At 34.1% G+C, this 23,351-nt stretch overlaps 1 protein-coding gene across 1 annotated transcript in view; it reads right to left on the bottom strand.

Moving 5' to 3' along the window:
* Positions 1-23,351, bottom strand: part of SNX29 (sorting nexin 29) — a 128,157-nt gene that overhangs the window by 70,402 nt on the left and 34,404 nt on the right. The window contains exons 15-17 of the mRNA XM_014936206.1: positions 14,798-14,880; positions 10,620-10,726; positions 1,496-1,612 (exon numbers count right to left, since the gene is read on the bottom strand). Coding sequence (XP_014791692.1) covers positions 1,496-1,612; positions 10,620-10,726; positions 14,798-14,880 — 307 coding nt within the window. The remainder of the gene's footprint in view (positions 1-1,495; positions 1,613-10,619; positions 10,727-14,797; positions 14,881-23,351) is intronic.

Here is a 23,351-nt window from a genome sequence, read left to right as displayed (position 1 = left end):
TTTTGCCCCCCCAAAATAAAAGGAAAATGGTTTAAAAAAAAAAAAAAAAAAAAAGAAGTTTTGTATAAAACCCTCAAAAATGGAGTGTGGGCTTTGGAAATAAGAAAGAGGATAACATTAATGAGACACGCTGGCACATCATATGTTGAAACAGACTGGATACTGATTTTGAGATGGTAACTGAAGTGCTGTTCATCGTAATGCAAAACACAGTGATGGAGACATTACATCAATGTGCTTCCTCATACCCTTGAAAGCACATACTTTTTGCTTTAATATTGCTGTTTGTTGCAGAAGTTTTAAAATCCAATAACTAGGAATTTTGAAAGATCATTGTCAACAATTCATTTACAAAGTATAGCCATTAAAATTCATTATTAGCGTTAAAAGGAAAAGAGAAGACAGTGAAGAATCATCAAATCTATTTTTATAACAAATTGTAAATTATATACTATTTTAATAATAGAATGTTAAGAACTTGGCTGATATGGTAATTGGGGAATCAAATATTCATATCCTACAATTTCTGGCAGTTACACACTTTACCAACCTTGAATGTTCTAATTAAAGTCTACTAAGTAACAGACTATCTGCACAGAGTTTTGCTTACTAATATAGAATTAAAACTAATATAGAATTAATTTAAAAATAAATTAAAACTTCTTAGGATGATGCAAACATCTTTAGAACTGTATTTAATTCATTTTCACTTTGGACAATAGCAACTAGTAACAGCCAGCATTTAGCTAGCACTTAAAAATATAGTACCACTTCCACATCTGAAAAAATGTAAGGTACTAATTTTCTCTTAGCATCTGATACATTAAAATATTGTATCAGTATCTGGATTAGGACATGGAGATACATGGTTAAAAACAAAATATCTGAAGAGGAACATACAGCCCAAAATCTACAAGTAAGAACATACAGCTATGATGTGATGTGATTTATCATTTGTCTTCTCAACACAATAATGTGATTGTTTCCATCTAAAAAGGTGAAACTTATAGGTGAAATCCTGCTTCACTAATCCACACCCAACTGTCATCAGCAACTTTACATAAATGTTGTAATAAAATAGGCATGAACGCTGCCAGTGCAAACAAAAAAAGTAAGGAACACTACCACATGATCATATGAACAAAGATGATCAAAATAAGCCTCCCTGAGAAGATGGACAACTATTAGGAATATTCTTGACTCCTCCTGTTTCCTTCCTGCTAATTTTTAAACTTCAGCCCAACCTTTTCTTTTAACACAAAAAGCCAAAATGAAGCAACAGTTCGTAAAAACAATGTTATTGTCTGAATATATCTATTTTACATTCAATTCTGCTAAAGAAAAGCAAACACTATCAAAAATATCACGTAAGGTGTTCTTGATAGATGTGTTGTTAGCTGTTATTTCTCATAAGGTAATATATATTTTATTTCATCCCGAGTAATGGTTTTGATCTTACTCCAGAGTGGTATTCTACATAGTAATAAACACTTACTGGCCCTCTCAAATCAATTAGTTCTTGTCTCATCTGGGACACAAGAGCTTCTTTAGCCATTAGAGCACGGTGCAGCCTCTCATTGAATTCAATCAGTTCCCCATGCATCTCAGCTACCTGAAAAACAAAGCCACAAGGTAATTGTGTTCTAAATTGAAACAAAAACCCACAGTATGTAATTTCTTACATGTATATCAACTTCTATTTATGTTTTTTGTTTTACCATACTCTCCAAGTACTGCATCTCATTGCTAATGCATTAGTTTGAAATGACCATTAAGAACAGACACTGTTATAATTTTGACTCATGCCTTGAAATGTAGGTTTTGACATTGAATTCAATAGGACAAAATACAACTCTTATGTCCAATTTTATTCCTGTTAGAGGAGATCCTATAACAACTGGTTCTAATAAAACACCTATTAACTTCTGTTCTGAGTTTAATTCTTTGATAAACACAGCACTCAACACTTAAAAACTAACAACAATAATTTGAACTGGGAATAACGCAAACTGCAGAAACTGCATAAAACTTTGTCAGTAGTTCATGAGTAATATATTCTGCACTCTTACTTGGAGTTTTAATAGGATTGGAGCTAGAAGTCCACTCATCCCAGGCAAATCTGTGAGGCATCAAAGGAGCATAAATACCACAGTCAGGCTGTGGCACAAGTTGTTGTCCATAGCGTGGCCTCAAGTGTGGCCTCTTTGGACACAAAATCTAGCTACATCTGTGCTCTCCATTTTTGAGTCAAGAGTGTCAAGAAAGCACCAACTGATGCAGGATGTTTATGAAAATGAACAAGGCTGGATGAATGACAAGAATGAAAAGTATACCAATTTACAGAGCAAATTATGTCTAAGGTGGTTCCCTGGCAAGAGAAGTAAAAACCAGTAAAACTCAAATCAAGGTTAAAGATGATATTGCGCTCTTGAATTTTTCTTACACAGAAGTGTAAGCCTATACCTTGAGGGGGAAGAAGTCCAAAAGGACAAGGGTTTCCAAATAGCAAAGGTCTAAATAGTAGCAGTAATGTGTTATCATCAAGAGAATGTGATGGGGAAACGAGCAGAAACAGGGAGCAAGGCTAAAAGAAACTTACCATTTGCACTGAGCAAGATTTTTAGCTACTCCTATCAGAAATATTATACTATAAAATTGAATGAAAGTTTCTATTATGATGGATGACCCATCAGTACATAATATACCTGGCAAGGGACTTCTCTTGAACTGATAATGCCACTTATAGCTTAGAGCAAAGAAATTTGAGCCAAAAAGGGTTTGTAAAATTCCTTTCAAGGGAGAAGAAAGACTCTTCAGAACACCCCACTTTCAGAAATTTCCAAGTAAATCCTTCCTATATGACTCCTGTATTAAAGAAAAGGAATACTGATGAGGGCCACTATCATCTGGTGGAGCATCAGATGAGCAGTCCCAGGGCAGAGCAAGAAAAACTACTATTTTAACAGGAGCAGTCAGATGAAAACCAAAGCAATAACATGCCCTGTAGCGGGCATAGCAGGCTATCACAACAATATTGTTAAATATGTTTTTCAGGTTACAGCAACTCTTTAAATGCATCCTCATACAGTCATCCAAAGCTAGGAGAACAGTAGAGGCAATGAAGTAACATTATGAAAGCACAGCTGAATAAGTTGAGTATCAATCCACTACCTTCAACAATAGCCCAGGGACTTGGACTACTGCCCAAACTCTTAAGAGTTCATGGTTTCCCTTCTGGAGGCAGTGCACTACTATCCATGAATTCCATGCTTTCCTTTTCTTGGATTACCGCTCAGCCTTCCCTCTCTTCACCAGGGAAGTTCCCCAAGATAATCAGTTTAATTCAATTTGTTTAATTTACTGCTTGCTTTTATTTCAGTGCTTTGTTCCAGACAACCTGTATCCTTCACATAATCAAAGCAAACAGAAAAAACAGCTTGAATTTGACAAGCCAGGAGCTGACATAATTGATTAAAAATAAAAAATTAAAATAATTACACCCAAGTTGAAGTTCAAGTATTCTTTTCTGATTTCTTTTGATATTAGAGGGAGTCCTTCAAACCCAGTAAATTATCAGTGTAGCATACACGCAAAAAGAACTAAGCACAGATATGATTTGTCTAGACTGATATCTTTCATTAATTCTGAATTTACAAACTATTCTGAAATGCTCAGCAAATTACAAGCTAAAAAATAGTAACAGTAATTGAACTAACAACAAACTTTCCTTGTAATGGGACTATCAGGAAGTACAAAAGCTAAAGATTTCACAAAGTGATTATTTATTTGCCTGATTATGTAAGTTTTAGATTAATATTGATGCTTTATCTAACACATCACAATACAAAACAATGCAACTTGTCTGAGTCACCATTCAGTTTCACTCCTCACTCTCTGAAGTACAAAGGTTTAACATAGTACTAATGTAGCTTCAACAATCAAAAGTCCTTGTTAAATTATTTTTATTTATAGTGTACTAAAGCTGCTTTAGTTTACTGCTTTTGGTTTTGATCTTGTCAAGCATTTCTGTTGTAGTTAATCCCATTAGACAAAACTAACTTCCCAGCCTCATAATTAGACTAGTTTCCGGCTCCTCCTGATAAAAATCAGAACATTAGGACTTGCATGTTATCAGTTAATGACACTATGTATTCATAGCTCAATTGTTCATTCAACATCAGCCTTGATAAAAAACGTTCTTTGACTTCAAACACTTGCTAGTAATTAAGTAAACTCATTTTGCGAAAACAAAAGATATCTAAATCCATATGGACTGCATTATGACTAAGGTAGTAGGTGCCACTCAGCAAGTAGTTTTGCTTCACAAATTACAAACATTCATGCACCAGATAAAATTGCCAACTGTACTAGACAAACTAATAATATAACTTCATTAACTCTGGATAAATTATTTTCCATCTAGCTTAACCACTCATTCCAATTCAAAGTGAGTGGTGTAATATTTAAAAATATCATGAGCCCCTCTGACTCGGGTTAATTCCAGCAGGTCATTGTTAACTACAGAGAGTCTGGGAGGCAAAACTTCCCTGTATTTCACACACAAAAAGACGCAATATGCTACTAGTTGCAAATGCACAGAGAAAAATCTGATCGTTGGTTGATCGGTCATTGAAAGCAATATACAAATTTATGAATCGATGCAAAACTCATTAGTTTACATATTTGAAATCATGTTTGATTTTTCAGTGCCTGTCTCCATCAGAAGAACAAAATCCAAATTATCAGACTGACTGATTTCTCTCCTCTAATTTGGATGTCCTTGAAATAACTTTCTACTTGCAGACTCAATTAATATGTAAATTCAACAGCTCTCTCAAAACCCTGGAAGTAATAAAAAAAATTATGTGTCCCTAGTAAAGTTAGATAACAAAAAGGAAATTTAACAGCAAATAAAACAGCATATCAATTGTTATATACAATCAGAAGAACAAATTGGCAGGTATGTTACTTGCTCTCAGTGCAAGCACGTGTATTTTTCCCATGAGAAGACGCTCTTTTTCAAAAATCAACATTCTTCTACATTTTTGCCCAAAAAACATAAAGCCAAAGATCTTAAAAAATAGCAGGTATCCTACTAAATATTAGTAATTTTATTTTTTCTACAAGTGAAAAAGAGTAAAACTCAAAATGGCAGATAATTCAGGCAAATCTATGTATACAGCCATAAAATGCTGAGACATTGCTTTCTTCTTCTTTTTTGTATTCTTAACATTTCCACCTGAAAGCAAGTTATTTGGTTCAAGGCAGACTGAAAGATCCATTTAAGAATAGGGTTGGGTTTTGGTTGTTTTGTTTTGGGGTTGTTCTTTCATCTTGTTTTGTAATGTGGGGTTTTGTTTGCTTGGGTTTTTGTTTGTTTGGTTCTTTAACTATAGCTACATAACAGAAGCACAAGTCATAATTCATCATAACCAACAAGAAGAAAATGAGCTGTAGCTTTCAACTCAAAATACAGTGGGTGATTCATGGGCGCATCACTCTTGCCTTGGAAAAGAGAACTGTTCAGCTTCTTACCCAGCCAGGACTAGTCTGTCAATGAGAGAGACTCTGCAAACATCATTCAGAGAACTATATATTCTATTTCAAGAGTTGCACAAAAAAGTAGTTCTTGCCAGTTCACTTGTAGTACTATTGCACTTAGTAACTTACACTGTGCACTGCGCACCCTTGAAGTAAACAGCTTATCTGAACTCTTTTTTTTTTTTTTTTTTTAATTTGGAAATAAATTCTTACTGGGAAAATGAATATACACATATATAAAAGCATACTCCCCAATTGTTATGAAATAATGCAAATTCTTACAAGAACTGCAAAAAAAATATCTACTTTTGTGTCAAAGTGCACTGGCCAGATGAAATTACACCTTCCTGTATTTCAGAAATTGTTTAACTGACAGAAGTGGAAGAAGGGCTTGGAACTCCACAGAAAACTGCTGACAATTTACTTATTTAAGATGTTTTCTATACTGCCTTCAAACACAACTAACATTTAATAGCAAGGCTGTACTTCATGCTAAGACCTTTAAATAAGATGATAAAATCACCATATCCAAAAGCATCACTGTCCACTGATCTCATTTGCCTGCTGAATGAAATCTCATGCTGAATGCAAGTACACTAATAAAGTAGCTGTCAGTAAATAATATGGCTGATCGAAGAGATACAAACAGAACAAGATCAAACTTGCACTGTTTATTCAATGCTAACAAGTGCCAAAGACTTTGTTTGTTTGACAAAAGGCTATTTTTCAACTCTCTCCTATGAGAAAATGTTACATCTAAACAAGAGTGCTATTATTTAATAATTGTATTTGTAGGCATTTCAATATATAGGAGGGGAAAAAAAAAAAATCCGTGTCTCTACAGAATCCTGTCAAAGAACACAGAACTTATTTTCATTGATTTCCAATAAATTGGGTCATGTAGTTGAATGAAATGGTGCTCCGGTAAGTTTTTTAACTAAGTTATTATATATTTCAGAGTTTATTTCTTAAAGAAACTTTCTTAAACTTTCCTTTTATTTTTGTCATTAACAGGTAAGAGTACATACTGTTAACACAGTGAAAGGTTCTAGGTTTACCAATAGTTTGTAGAACCACTTGGGGAACAAAAGTAGTAAAAGAACAATAATAACATGCAGTCAAATAATCCTTCATAGTCAGAGGTGGGGGTGTTTTTTAAGCAGGTAACAAAGTTGCTCTGTGGCTGTCACAGCTTTTCCACAGAACTGTCTCATGTTAAAGAATAAGTACCACTTTATGCAGACATTACCAAAATCGCTATAATACCATCAAAATTCCCCACTTCAGGATCTTAAGTTAGGACACAGTAAAGAAATTCATTACAGTGTATTGCCTGTAATGCTAAACCAAGAGACAATTCTACAAAGATGCTGAGACCGTGGCAAAGCTTTTAGTGATTTAAGGTACCTTCCCTGACCAGAGCTTGCTATGTGAGATGGAGTTTTGTAACAAAAAACCCAGAACTCATGTACTGCATCATGAACAAAGCCATATTCTCACATTTGAAAATCCTCTAATATTTAGAAACTTTAATTACCTGATAACATACTACTGAAAAATTTTTAGTAAAAAATAAATCTGAGCAAAATTATTACAATACAATAATACTTGTATCTCCATGTTTTTTAAGACTGAAAGGCTATCTTTTGAACTTCCATTTACTAACAATGACAGCAACACAAAAAACCTTAAATAAAGTCACATAGCTGCTTTTCATGACACTACACTATTTCCTTACTCCATTACAAAAAAAAGAAAAAAAAATATCAAAAGGTCAAACACTTAAGAGTGTTTTAAAAAGCCACCTACCCAACTACAGTGATACATGCCACAACCTGTTCTTTTTATGTAATTGCTGGCTCAAAAATAACCTCAATACAGCTTAAAGTCATTTGAGCACTCTAAAATGAAATTGAGGAGATTCAAGTTAAAAATCTAGAAGACAGTTTAAGTAAAAATAATCGGTAGCATGTTTTTGAGGCCTCAAGATGCAAAGGAATGACAAATTACTTAATCAACAAGGAAGAACAGAAGGCATGAAAATACACAAAGTGAAACTCTCCAGAACGGTGAAAGCTTGGCTTAATAGCGAAAATTACCTTTTGTAGATATAGTTTAAAATGTTTGAAACAATTCAGCTTTTCAGAAGAGCTGTCTAATTTGTCAGGAATTTAAAAAACATTAAACATAACCTTTTTGACACATGTCAGATCTCATGAATATCTAATAATCAAAAATAAACTGTCACCTCTAATCTACTGAGTGTACTTATTTGAACAGAGTGATTCACATCCTGAGTTCACGTGATCAGCACATGCACCTTCCCTGACAGAAAAGCAGCTCCCCAGCCACACATACCAAATGCTCAGAGATCAATTTGTCAGGCACAAAAATAAAACAGATCACCTACCACATAAAAGGTTGAAGAGTATTTTCAATTTCATTAAAAGGCAAACAGGAGGTTTCTATGGAATTTTACTTTAAAAACTGAGCAATTCCTAGTTAATTTATGTAGAAAAATTCCAATCCCTAGAAATGTTTCGTGTACAGGCTTCTACAAGGAAAGCCTTAGAGAGTTGGAAAGAACTTTAATTTTTTTTTTTAACTGTTAGGTTTGTCTCCAACATTCATGTAAGAATGAGTGTTTCTGCAGAACACTAAGGGATTAATATATTGTGATACGAGTTTCAGTACATCAAAAGCCTGTTATTCCAGCAAAGGAGTTGGTCTCCTCATTCCCTAGTCTACCAGGAATAGTCTATGCCAGGAAACTGAAAATTCAATGTCACTTACTGACTCTTTAACAGACCTCTCTCAAAATGCAATTTAGTACATCATGAACATAACCTACAATTTAACTTCAATTAAATGTAGGTTGAAGTCCACCACTAAACTATTCTTAAATAGGCTGAAACTGCAAAGAAAGCTGAAGTCAGGTTCTCTCTAATAACGTATCTTACGATGATTTTAAACACACACTATTATTCATGGCTTGAGAGTTGTATAAATCAACCTACTTTCTTCTAAAAAAAAAAATAGTGTTCTAGTCCCAAAGCATATGACATTGGAAAACACATGGGAATTATTAGAAGTATCCAAAGGCCTATCAATATCCCAACAAGGTTCAATCTGGGGGTTTAGAAGAAATTGTGGTAATGAGAGTGATTACTATTTCTAATGAAATACACCATTAAAAAAAAATAAGCAGAATTTTTACAAAAACTTCTCTAACACTGCTTTAAGCACAACATTTAGTAAAAAGTTTCTTTAAGTTTCTTTACTCCTTCAAAATTTTTACTTGCAACTTTTCTTTATCCACTTGCTTAAATCAACTGATTTATAAATCATAATCAAAGAATTTGGATAAATACAAACTTTTTTACAAATATGGTGAGAAACTGAAAATTTCTTCATGTACTAAATCATTTCCAATGGGGGAAAAAAAAAAGATAAAAAAATCTCTAACTACTCAGCAGAACCATTCTTTCTATTCTCTTGACAGCTAGTCATTTCTCTGTGGGGAGACTTCGATATCCTCATCAGCTACCAAGCAATTCAAGGGAATCTCTGCCTTCAATTGAATTAGTCTATGAGGCACAAAATAACAGATACTAAAACTTCTTAAGTCTGAACATTTTTCAGACCCAACTCCAGCTGAATGTAACTACCAGAACAGCATTCAAGAGTCGTTTCTATCCTAGTCCTCAATTTGGAACACACCACAGGCTAACCTTTGAAAGTAAGACTTCACATCTTTCATTTGTGGAGAGAAAAAGGAGCAATGACTTTTGGTAAATACATGTGTATTGTTACAGGCATTACATCCTATTTTGAGTATCTGAAGATATTGTTACGGACTGAGACTCAGATGCAGATTTCCTCTTCTGGATGTAATTTGCAACAAGGTTTTCCAGTGGTTACATCACTGCTGTGTCATCACTGCTACTGCTAACAAAGCCTTCCACAAACTCAGAAGGGTGAGCAACAAGTTCTTGAATATGCAGGACAAACTCAGTAGAACTAAGGAGAATGCTTTTAAAGCTGAAAGAGGTTTTACCTGTGTTCTTAATTAGGATATTCTTTTGATAGGTACAGACAAAGAAAAGGAGTCAGAAAAACCCAACCAAACGTATGGATTAGGAAGAGAATTAGTTTCACATAGTCCTATGAGAAAAGGACAACCAAGTAGGAATGTTTTAGAAGAACTGTATTAATCTCTTTGATGCATGGCCTGCATTTTTAGTCATCTTCATGTTAATATGAATCAGTTAATATGAATATCCAATTTGAGAGTATTTTGGGCAAGAGAAAGAGAATTGTTTTAGTTTTTATGAAAATGTTCATTTAATATTTAATAGGAGATATGGGTACTAGATATTAAATTTCATTACTTTTTTCTGGAAAATCATTTGTATTTAAATTTAGGATGAAATCCTAATCTTTCTCTTTTTTTTCTTTAATGAATTTTACATTAGTCTTAAAACTGAATCTTGCATTAGTAACTTTTCTAACATGGTCATATCAACAGAACTAGTAGCTTCTATCATCTGTTTCCATACTGCAGTAATTCAATAAGCTATACAAAAATGAAACACAGTTTGGCAATCAGAAAACAGTATGAAAGCACAGAAAAAGCCCCATATTTCAATATGTTCGCATTTTAAAGCTCAACTGACAAACAGCAGTGTCTACAATTATGTACTGTAACTGATAAAATACCTGAAACCTATTGAGTGTGATGCTTTCAACTTCACCACCACCAGTTATGACCTTAAGGAACTTTTTTGTTTATTAAAACCTTCATTTTAATATCAAAGTATATCAAAGTACCCTGGTTAGGAAAAGTATTTTTAATTATCTGAATTGCTTTAAATATGCTTTGAAGTTGAATGAACAACTTTGTATTTTAACAAGACTGAAAATGAAATATTTCCATTTTTTCTTTTTAAAGGAAAAATCAGAGCTTTCTTTCACAATAATAGGGAAAAAAAATAACAACTAAGCAATGAAATTATTTACAGCTTCAAATGTTACGTTACAATTCTGATTCCATAAAATTTATGCAGTACAAAATTTACCTCAATCAATTTTCTTTCGTAAGAGCTGGCTAGTTCCTCATTGTTTTCTACTTGCTTTTGCTCTGGAATAGTAAATTCACCATCAGTGTTCCAAATGTTCGGCAGAACTAAAACAAATAGATACCTCAAATTAAAATGATAAATTACACAAACATCTAAGACAACATGTTGAGAAGTAATAGGTTTAAAAGAAACAGTTATTAGAAGTATTAAAATAGGATGTAGTACTAAACAGTATTAGAAGTAGTAAAATACAAATGCTGCAGGGAGCTTTCTTGTGAGCAATATTTAGACAGGCACTCTCAATGGCAAAAAATATAAACTAAAAGCATTTGGCTGTTCTTTGACTACAGCTACCTAATACATGGAGGCAGTAACTACAGTTCCTACCCAAAGCCTTTGTAAACTAAGCCTATGCTTCTAAGTCTTTTTTCTATTTCTCTTCCAAAATATAAGTTCATATTACTTGCACAAGCTACTTACCTATCATGGAAATTACAGGAAATAGGGCTGAGAATGGATATTCCATATTTCATGTAGTATTTCATGTTTTAGCTTAAAGCAGAATCAGCTGTAGTTATTTCATTCCTGACAGTTAATTGGCTAATTTATTCCTAGGAACCTCCAATAATGGAAATGTCATGCTTCCTTTCACAATATTTAAATATAAGTATTCTTCTCAGAAAGGTTTTGTTGATAGCTAAATCAAACTTCCTTCACCTGCCATTTAAGCCCATTACTTTTGTTACCCACAGTGAGTGAAAACTAGTTTATTCTGCTCCTGTTCCTAGCTATCGTTTATGTATTTGATCATCATTTTAAGGCCTATTCTAACTAAGTTTCCTCTTCCCCAAGTTACACAAAGTCCAACTTTTCCTCACAGATTGTGAACTTCTAAAAAAAACCCAAGAAGTTAGCACAGATAAAGTAAACAAGCCATAATAAAAGAGAGGTTTAACAAATGCTTTCACCATTTTTCAAAATTTAAACTCTGTATACAACCACTATAAGGTAGACAGAAGACACAGTACTCAGCTGACTGAATATTCTTGAGTCTGGGAACTGATTTTAGCTTTGAGAAAGAACATATACATTCAGAAGTTTATTATTATTTGTAGTGAATTTTGAAAGTTATTTTAAGAGCTATTTCTTGTAAATCTTGCTTGAAGTTCTTCAGCCAGAAACTTCTAAGATCAGCATTTTCGTATACATAATATTATTGTATCTAAGCAGGTTTGAAAAATGGCGCACAGGCAAGTCCTGCTGGTGGCCGAGAAATCAAGGATGCTCATTCATTAAATATTTAAATACCAGTATCAAACTGCCCAGTCTATGGCAGTGATAACTCCTTTTGAAAGCTGGTATGATATTCCAAACTTGACACAGTCCTGACTCTTGGGCAATTTATTTATAATCACATTTGCTGAGTGTTTTTTTAAGTCACAGCAAAATATTATGCTGAGTTTCATTTATTATTTTAGGAAACTATTTAAAATGCATACTCAATGGCATCTGATCCGATTATTGTAGCAAACATTGATTCTCCTCTATTTATACTCATAAAAATAACAGCAGAAGCTCAATTTATTTTGACTCTTTCAAAAAAGTTTCACTGCAAGTCCAAACACAGTGTTCTAACATCTACAATACATTTATGACTTTTGTTTTGAAACCATTTGGAAGATTAATCATCATTGAAATTGCTCATTATGATAACGTAGGGCAGCAGAGAAATTAGTTGTATGAAACAGTTTATGCCTCCCTGATGAACACAATTTCCTAACACTACAGCAGAAGAGGGCCGCTGGGTGTTTTCCAAGTTTAAGCAGATCAGAACTCTATGGCCCTGTTCCCATGTAAGGCTAGTTAGAAGTGAAGAATCTTGACTGTGTAAATTAATATATAAGAAAGTAATAAGAATTTTAGCTTAAAATGACAAAAATAGAGAAAATAGTAGTTTCTTCAGCCTGTTTTCTTCACAAAATGGTCACAATCTCAGAACACAGGTAAGAAAACAGGTCTTGTAAATATACTCTGTGATCCTTTTAAGCATGTGAGCTAATTAAGAACAAAATTACTTAAGACTAAGTTATGCCACAATTGGAATTCAATAATTTGCCTTTAGTTACACAATGATATATGTACTGAAAAGTACAAATAGCTCTAATAATGCAAATATTCTTGATTGTGAAGGCTCACATCCAAAAAATATGAATGCCTACGACAAGATACTGCAAGTTACGTCTATAAACAATGGGTGCAATAGTTTCTCTAAATCTGGAAAAGAAAAAAAATTTTTTTGTTTCATTCTCCTTTTTTGAAGATCTAAACATCTTCATTCTGACAGATTATTTACATGCTAAAGTACTTTTTTGAGTAAGAGGCCACACTAATACTAAAAATTTCACATAAATCTCCAATGGCAGGTATGAAAAAAGAATTTGGTTTTATAAAAATACAATGTCTGAAGTTAGAATATAAGAAAACTTATTATAAATAGCGCATGTAGGTGAAATTTCTTCTGGTCAATAATGACCAACATTACTGTGGACTGATCAGATACCCTTTGAGCATAAAGCATACATGAATTCATTTTTAGAAATGTTGTTACCGTTGCATCCCCCTTTTTCATCTATAAAATCTGACCATCCTACTCAGTTTCTATTCTTATCACTCACTAATTTGCATAATTTTAACATGGCAGAATATAGCTAGCCTAGGAATATTTTTTTCTTTTCCTATAATTACACTCATCATGGAAACTGTCAGTATCTAATGAAGGATAATTTCTGCTATTATAAGAAGCTTAAGCGACAGTTTTCGTGAATAATTCTTAATATGAATCACTACACTCCAGCAAAGTCGGAAGTAAAAACATGTGTTCTCACTAACAAAAATCCTTTTAAGGATGAATGAAGCTTTTAAACTACAGATAAGTAGAGTGACTAGCCCTTAAGAGCAGAATTTATATAGTATTCATTCATACAGCCACTTACATGACCACAATATTGATAATTTAAAAAAAAAAATGACATAAGGTGCCAACTTCTGAAAAGCCACGCCGTCTCTCAAAACACCTTCTGCAGTCAGTGGAAACACAGGTCCCACCAGAAGATGATTCAGAATCAAGACTCCAATTCATCAGGTGTCATGGGACACTTTTATCACCATTAGAGTCAGAGCAACTTAACAAAGTGAAAGGTCTGGTCTTAATGCAGAGTCTATTTTAAACAGTCCGCAAATACTGATCTCCAAAACAACGTAACAGTACAATCTATAGATACTAAGTTTTCTTTCCTCAAAATAATTGTTCTTATGTTCCAATACCACTTAGTTCATAGATTATTTTTAAATTAAATTTTAATGTCATAGCTTTTTCTGGGAAGTTTCTTTCTGAAAAAAGGTAAGACCATCAAATCTACCAGAAAACGGTCTTTAAAAATAAGTACAGAAATCTAAATTGGCATTTTTCTTAAAAGAAAAAAGATACCAAATATGATATTTTCACTATTGGGAGACAGTGCTCTACCACGGTTGGAAGAGATTAATAAGGCTTATAATTATCTCATGCTAACCCCACGTTCATATAAATTATTTCATATATTTTGACGAAGACTCAGCAAGGAAAGCAAAGACTTCTTGATCATTTCTGCTCAGCACTAATTTGATACTATGCTGTCACATAATATTCTTTTTGTTTGATATCAATCTGCATCACAGAACTGTTCACACAACAGCAAAGAGCCCAGTCAGAGATGCATCAGGGACAGTTCTCACAGAAGCAGAACTGTCATCTATTTAGATGCTGATATTTTCCAATAGGGGAGGTCTGATGTCATACTGGGTAGCATGTGGAAGTGCAAAACATGTCCCCAGCCACACTAGAATTGTTTTGTGTGGCTTAAGTGTTGGTTCTGGACCAGGGCTTGCAGAGGATTGGGAGGTTGGTTATCTCCAGAGATCCATTCCACGATCAGAAAAAAAAAAACACAGATTCTTGTAAACCAGACACATGGCTGTCTCACTGGTTATTCTTTCATTGTCAGTTTTTATACACCTCCAAGGGTCACATTCACCATTTGCTTACTGTACCTACGCCTCCAATAGTTGCAATGGTACCATACAGAAAAACAAACCCTGTGCATGGATTATTTTTATTCCCTTCATTTTATCCTTACCTTCCACTGTTTGACCTTCTCTTCTGAGCATCTGGACAGCACCTACATATTTCTTAAGTTGCACTTTTAGTACCTCATTTTCTCTGTTGACAAAAAAAACAGAATAAATAAATATTATTATTTTCTCAAAATAGAGAAAAGTGCCTTTCAATGGAAACAAACATACTATCTGTAATAATAAGTTTCAGTTAAGTTGTGTCATCAGGATGAAAAAAAATACTTACACATTAAAAAACACACCAACAGCACAGTACCAGGAAAACTCCAGGGCCAGGGGAGGTCGGACTAGATGACCTTTGGAGGTCCATTCTGGCCTGGACAATTCTATGATTCTATGGTCCTTATCATACTATACATATATTATATATACACACACAAAAATAATTGCTGTTGTGAGCAATGCCATATTTATATATAAAAACCTTAGACTGGTACTATATTAAAATTTCTATGGGTTTCAAATCAGTTTTCTGAACTATGTAACCTCAATTTTGTTCAGTTGGTTAGGAGGACTTTGCTAAATAATTTAAAATAAACTACTGACTACCCAATTATCAAATTTCAATGAAGTCCTTCATGATTTTATGCATTTTATAACTTTTTGATTTCCTAGACTACAAAGAACAAATCAGTTTTTCCACCAGAGATGGACACTGATATTCAGATTAAGAAAAAAAAAAGTCAGAAACACAGTTTAATTCTATCTACTATATTGAAACAAATCTAAATAATTCTTTCATGAAAAAAACATTCATATGACAGCTAGACAAAAAGCTTTCTCACCAGAAGTGTAAATATGTCTGCATGGAAATAACTGTATACAATTACAATATATTGAGTTTTAAAGATTCTCATGAAATAATCACACATCATCTCGTTTCTGCATTTGAGAATAGACTCAGTGCCTTCTGTCTGTACTGAGGTAGCATTAAAAAAAAATAAATCAATTTTTTACTGTTGAGCCTATTGATATAGTACAGATGAACTTCAGAAAGACTTTAATTCACTTAAGGTTTGTGATACAAGACTGAAATTCAAAGCAGGATACTATGGCCCAGTCACAATTTTCTAATATGCTTCTTTATCAATTCATTCCTTCTCATTCTTTGACATTTTTCTCATTACTACTATTTAGTTAGATTCCAAAGACGGCCCATCCTGATATATATGAATTTATATAGCTCTTCTTATCAGAGCATGTTTAAAAAGAAATAAATAGCAAGCACTCACTAAAACGTCTTTAATGATTGCAAGAGGCATTATATCAGATATCCATAGCAAGTATTTTATCAAGGGGAAACTCCTGTATAGGAGTTAAGGTGATATTTGCAGAAATTCTTGTCCAGCTGTCCCAACAGTACTACCTATTGTTGAGGATGTTAAATACTTCTATCTAAAGGCCCCAGCTTTACTTCTGCAATTTTCTGATGCTTTCAGAATCTTTTGAAGTGCTGCAAACAATTCCAGTCTGTGCTGAAGAATAAAGGACAAGACTAAGTACAAGCTGAAGGGGATAGGGAAAAAAAAAAAAAAATCAGGTTGAAATACATGGGAAAACAAAGACAAAAAACTATGTCACTAAAAGCACACCCATCTCCAAAACCTCAATTATAACAAATTTAACTGCCTGATCACTTCTCCAACATTAAACAGTAGCTGAAAGACACAGTGATCATATGTCATTTTACCCTGTATCAGCTCAATGATAGAGGATGACAATCTAGCATTCCTACAAATTAATCTTTTTGCTCAAATGGCACAGGTCTAGCGTGTGTTGTTAATTAAGCTTTATGCTATTGGTGATTACTCATGCAGAATGATGACACAAGACATACTTCTCTTTGGTTGTTTGATTATAAAGCCATAAAACTGCACATTAACAGCTACATTAAGAAAAAATACTACGGTTTAAAATCCTATCACAAAAAAAAAAATATTTAAAGCATCCTACAAAACCAGAATTTAACTCTTCCCCAGGTCTCTATGATTTATTATTATTTGGGTACACACGAGAAGCAGATTAACAGAACATCTTTGAAGCTTTATGTCTTCAAGACAAATCAAAACCAATATGCATTTCCCCACCTTTTTTTTCCTTAAGACCAATATAAAGGTAGTTTCTGACAAGAGCAGATTTATCTCCAAAATCTCTCCAGAAGTCTGACCAGAGAAATACAAACCCATCTAAATACAGCAACTTATAAATGCCACACATCTATAGCAGCAGGCTAAATTTCATTCCATCTGAAGCTTTTTCAAGCAACTATAGGAGTTCCTCCATAGTTCTGTGACCATTCTCCAAAAAGAATGCACCCACTTTCAGCCCTTAACAGTGTCTTTGCTTAAAACCAAAGGAAAAATACAAAACTAATCATGGTAATGAATCAGTACATGATAACAACTGTAAGCAAAGAGAAGAGGAATGCAAGTATCAAAACCTTAAATGGTAATACATGTGTAACTTTTATCCATTTTCTAAAATTGAAGATATCACCTCATAAAATCCCTAAAATTTTAAGTATTTCTATTGTCAAACATTCTTGAAAATTCACTGGAAACCACTGTATGTATTCACAAATTATATGAGAAATCTTAAGGATTCTAATAAATTCCTGTACTGAAACCAGAGCCAGAAAAAGGAAAAACATTCAGTAAATTTCCTTCCAGAGTACCCATATGGTCAGGGCTTGTTTAGATAGCATTACTAGTGTAAGGTGTCATTTTTGCCAAAGCTATGAAATAAAAGATTAACAGTACAGGATTTTCTTTTCAATTGCCATATTTAGCAACATTGATCATGCTAATACAAAAACAAAATACTGTTTTACTGAATATAAATTTTCTTTAAATATTCATCAGTGGTACACAGCCACAGAACACCTTAGTAACAACAAACTTGCTTATTTATTGACTTTTTATGGAAAACTATCTGGAATGACAAGGAATGATCAATTCCATAATAAATGTAAGTTGTCCAATACCTTCAATTCCCTGCCTAGTTTTGAAGCAAATGTAATTAACGCTTCCTCTCAATTTTATTATTTAAAAATTAGCACTTAAGGAAACCCTGCCTAAATGAAAATCAAAGCTACTCTAAGAATAACAATTTTTTTAGTACCATAAAACAAGTTCATGTTTTGAGAAACATATACCTGACTTTTACGCATACAATGAATGACAAGATAGCATGCAATATTATGATACATGCATCTCTACCAACAAGTTAATTCATGCCAGGAAAAGTAGCAACTGTTCCCTGAGGACTCCAATATTGAGAGGATGAATGCAACAGGATAACAAGCAGCACGTTCTCACATCAAAGGGAGGACAGTGGAAGAGAGATGCTATTCATATGGAACACAGCAGTGGATCAGCCCCCTGCCGGGACTTCTGCTGTATTCTTGGAGAACAACCAAGGCCCTGCAGGTGAAATCTTCCCCACCTTCCTCGTACTATAGCATACCTCCCAAAAACTATCATTATAGGGGCATAAAGGGAGTTGAAGGAGGTTGGTTATTTTCCAGTAATGTCCACAAAGTTTCTGTGAGAAATACTTATGTTTTCTGAAGCATGTACACGTACACCAAGTACAGTTGAAGTCTACTATGCAAGTCAAATTAGATGCATCTAATGTATGTCAAAATAAGATTGCTGGCTGTTAATACAAATGAATGCCAGTAAGAAAGCATTTTATAAGAGCTGACTTCCAAAAATTTCATTAGAAGGTTAAAGAACAATATACCTTTAAGTTATGATTTTTGTTGCAGAGGAAGAGACCTTATAGGACTTGTTTTCCTATAGTTTAACAGAAAAAAAAACCAAAAAATAAACAACAAAGAAAAAATCCCACACAACTGATTCTTGAAAAAGATACAAAATTTCCTCTAGGGTTTCCATAAAATGACCATGGTAAGACAACTATTTGAAGAAGAGTAGTTTCTCATGTATCTCAACTATAGTGGCCTGAAGAATACTGTAATTAAGTTTCTGGTACAAACATCAGATCCTAACTAGTACTTTCTGTGGACCTTACTCCTAAAACATGTCTGATTTTTAAATTCAGGCTTGGGAAAAATAAAAAACCAACAGATATCTGTCTTGATAAAAACCTAAGTGTTTTAGAAAACACTATAAAGATACCATCTCCAAGTAACTTAAAAAATGGCATTAATCTTGATAATGAATTAAAATAAACAGTGTAGTGCATAGTATATGTAAAATCTATATACAGAGTTTGGGTTAGATTATTTCCAGAGATGCCTTCCAACCTGAATTATCCTATGATCCTACTAATAGGATGTGCAAGATCACAATTAATTATAATAATATATACCCTAGTGAAATAAGAAAAATGAGAACTATTACTTACAGAAGTGGAAGTTAAACTATATACAATATAATGAGATTATAGTATAAAACAAATCTCTGAAAAAAAAAACAAACTGTGACGAGGAGTGATGTGATGAACTTAACTGCTTGTCATGAAAGACAAACACCATATGCATGATAAACTGAAAAGTATTCTCATGACAGCTGTACAACATAGACTGTGCTCAAATCCAAATTATGCTTTATCTTCACATTGATATCACATCTGAGAAAGCAAAAAATGGCTTTGTGGATAAGAAATATGAGGAAGTTATTTATCTTATGAAATAACATATCTCACTTTTTATAAAATGGTTGTGTAACTGTGACATGTCACTGACTAACCAAGCAGGGAAAACATCATTGAATATAGGAATATTCAAATTAGTTTTCACAAGTGGGGACAAGATATTTTTTCTTCTCTCCAAGAAGCTGCTTAAGACAGTGATGCAATCATTTCAAAATGCACAACACATCATTTCACCCATCACTGAAGTGCTGTGGCTCTGAACGAAGTGTTGTGAAGCAGATTAATATAAAATGCCAAATCCAAAAGCAATGTGGCTTAAATAATACAGAAACTCGATAAGAGGAGGCAGATTAAGTTACAGAATGTACAGTAAACAGAAGGTACATAGAAGCATACAATAAAGTATAGTCAAATCGTCATCCCCCATTTCCCTGCATTATCACCTTCTCTTTCTATCTGCTTTTCTTGCTACAAGCTTGTCCTTTGTAAAATGCTTTCCTCCAACTTTTCTGAATATAGTCTGAGAATATGCAATCTGAGATTATCCAATTTCACAGTCAACTTCAATAAAATTCTTTGCCTCCCAAAGGGATGTAACAGTATTCCTACAGAAAAAAAAGAATCTCAATTAAAAAACTTTACCATTGCCAAGAAGCCACTGGCACAGTATGTCCATGCAATTTGAGAAAGACTCATTGACAAAGAAAAAAAAAAAAGAAAAACCATCTTACAGAATTATACTAGAGAGTCTATTTTATCTATTCTATCAGAAAGCTAGGAAATAGGTTGAATGCTGAGACTGCTCCTTTTGAAACAATATCATAACCGTTTTGAAAGAGCTATTCAAATACTTCACAGAGAATAATGACACTAATGCTACTTGAACTAAAATGACCTAAGAATTTTTCCATTTTTCAAAAAAAACTTGGCAAACTCAGAAAAATTTCTCTAAGTAAGCTAGCATTTTGTCTCTCTCTAGGAGACCAGAGATGCTTCAGAGAGCCTAGGAGACCAGCTGAACAAATCAATTTTGCAGATATCCAGAAGTAATCATTTCAACACTGACTGATCTGTCAGTGATTCTCCAAGCCTTCAGGAAGATACTGAAATCAAATTCTTCACAAGAGCTTCGGGGGCACACATAAGAATCAGCTCTCATAATGTGAAGCATATTTGTTCATCAAATTACAATAGTCTGATTGTTACTGAATTATTTTCCTTGCCTTAAAATTTTCAGAATATTTCAATTTAGGAAATTTTTCTACTGTAGTCACATGATCAATTGTTTTCAAGGTAAATAGTGAAATTTCATTATTACAAAATATCTGAAACTCACTTTTCTCTCACTCACCCAGTGTATACGCAGCACTTACAAAGCATTTCATAAATCTTTGTTATTTCAAATTATTCAAACTATTCAGCTTGCTCAAATTCCTGGTTTAAAATGTTATTTATTTAAAAAATTGTACTACTCTTACTATTGCAGCAGCATCACCTACAGTGTACAAAGTGAAAAACCAAAATAATTTAGAAGGAAAACCTATATTCCAAAATAACTATATGCAAAGTTTCATATGTCCTAGAAAATGAGCTGCAATGAATCACTAAAGAAATTCACCCAAAGTCCAAAATAACCAGTGACACAAGAATTTGTTGTACCTAAGTAGCTCCCAACACTGTTTCCATCACATGACAAGGCAAACTGACTTTCAGAAGAACAATTAACACAGCATACCCAGTCACTGTAGCAATTAGAGAAATTAAATAAAAGTCTCCGTAGCAACAAGAAAAATTAAACTCGTTTAAAAATAACAAGTTAGTCTAAGTGAGCATCTCTTTAGATCTTGTTATAAAAGTTCCTTATCTATTATTTAAAAAGGTATGTGCATGACAAATACCTGATTCATCCATATGTCACTGCAAATTCTAAAACTGTGGGGGAAGTGAGTCAAAGAAATACGAATACACAATTCCTATACCCTGAAACGTGAATATTAAATGATGAAGTATTTGCATTGTCTCAATTGCCCTACATCACACGAATGTCAAACCCACTTATGCATATCTGTCCCTCCCTCAAAGTGAGTAGTTTGGTTTGATGTGTCATCAAAAGCAGAATTAGTAACATTCTAAATATTTTTTTCTTTTTAATAAAGCTTTATATTTATCATTTTCAGATAGTAGTTCTGCTATGCAATAAAAAGCTTGTAGAATCTCAGCTGTGGTACTTCATGACTGACACTAGGCACGGTCTGGGCATGCAGTAAACAAACACATCTGTGATAAGGCACAGATTGCTAATCTTATTTAACATTTGGGATAGGTTTATTGTTTACTATACATGTAATGTAAATCAATCCCAAAATCTTAGGCATCATAGGTTACTCCAGAGCTTATTTAGAATTGTAAGAAGAAAGTCACACTATTACAGCTGCATTTGCCTTCAAAAACCTTTCTTACGCTAAACTACATTTATACAAGGAGAGACCTAAAATTCTTTCAGCATCGCTGCAGCACAAAGTCAAGCTGGAGGCAAGTCACTGTTGGGCCAACGTTGTTTAAGATAGATGACCTGGATGCTGGGACAGAGTGCACCCTCAGCAAGTTCACAGACAATACAAAACTGCAGAGCAGCTGATACACTGGACGGTTGTGCTGCCATTCAAAGGGACCTGGACAGGCTGGAGAATTGCACTCAAACAAATCCCTTGAAGTTCAACAAGGGGAAATGCAGGGTCCTGCATCTGGGGAGGAATAGCCCTAGGCACCCATACATGTCAGGGGCTGGAAAGCAGCTCTGCGAAGGATCTGGGAGTCCTGGTGAACAACAAGCTGATCACGAGCCAGCAATTCACCCTTCGTGGCAAATAAAGACAACAGCATTGCCCAGAGGGGTTGTGGAGTCTCCATCTGTGGAGATACTCAAAATCTGACTGGAAATGGTCCTGAGCAACCTGTTTCAGCTGACCTCCCAGAGAGCTAGAGGGAACCAGTTGCACCACTTCAGAAATTGGTACAGATGATACTGTTTGGCAACAACTGTTGCTTATGATACCGTGGTTGATAAAGTGGTCAGCCATGAAAACCTGACAACAGTACAATGAAAAACATCAGCCCGAGGAAAACAAAATCATGCATAAACCATCAGATAGAAGAACGACAGATTAGATGGAAATGTCATTGAAGAGGATGGATAATCCATTCTTTACTGCTTACATACGTGATGGTACATACGGAAGGGTATCTGTGTCAGCACCAGCTGACACATTCTCTATAACTGAAAGCAATAAAGAAAGACACAAATATTCCAACTCAATTGAACTGACACTAGGACCACTCAGCACAATTTCTACTGACTAAAGGAAGAACCTGCTGGGAGGAGAGGGGTTCCCATACTAATCTCAGTGTGGAACTATATAAAACATCTACCAGAGGAAATACTGTGGAGTAATGTTAAAATAAAATAGTCTCCAAAACAAATCCTCACTGGCTCCAGATCTGAGAGCTAGAATCCAAAAAGTCTACCTTGTGCATTTTTGAAAAAAGCCTATGTTTTACACATGAAACAAAGCAGCCATTTCCACTCCTAGAATGAGCATTTCATTATTGTGGGACAGCAACACCAGTCTGTTCACAATGAACATTGACACAGTGTTTCTGTTCCCCTCCTCACCCCCTCATATTTAAAAGCCGTATCAGATTTGAGGTTTGGAAAATACTGCTTGCAGACAGTGCTAGGTACTTTAACAACATTAAGATTGTCATACATGCAATACGAGGAAAAAAACCAGGATCCTGATATTGTAATTTGTTCCAGATTGGGCAGACAGCTATACCCAATTATCAAGTAAAATAAAAATGCATTTACAAAAAAAAAAAAGGGGGGGGGGGGGGGGGCTAGAACTGGACAAAACAGATATAAAAAGAGAGAAGAGT

Source organism: Calidris pugnax, unplaced genomic scaffold, assembly GCF_001431845.1.
Source record: "Calidris pugnax isolate Ruff unplaced genomic scaffold, ASM143184v1 scaffold17, whole genome shotgun sequence".
Classification (NCBI taxonomy): domain Eukaryota; kingdom Metazoa; phylum Chordata; class Aves; order Charadriiformes; family Scolopacidae; genus Calidris; species Calidris pugnax.
Note: the sequence above shows the minus strand (reverse complement) of the source record. Positions and strands in the feature narration are given on the sequence as shown.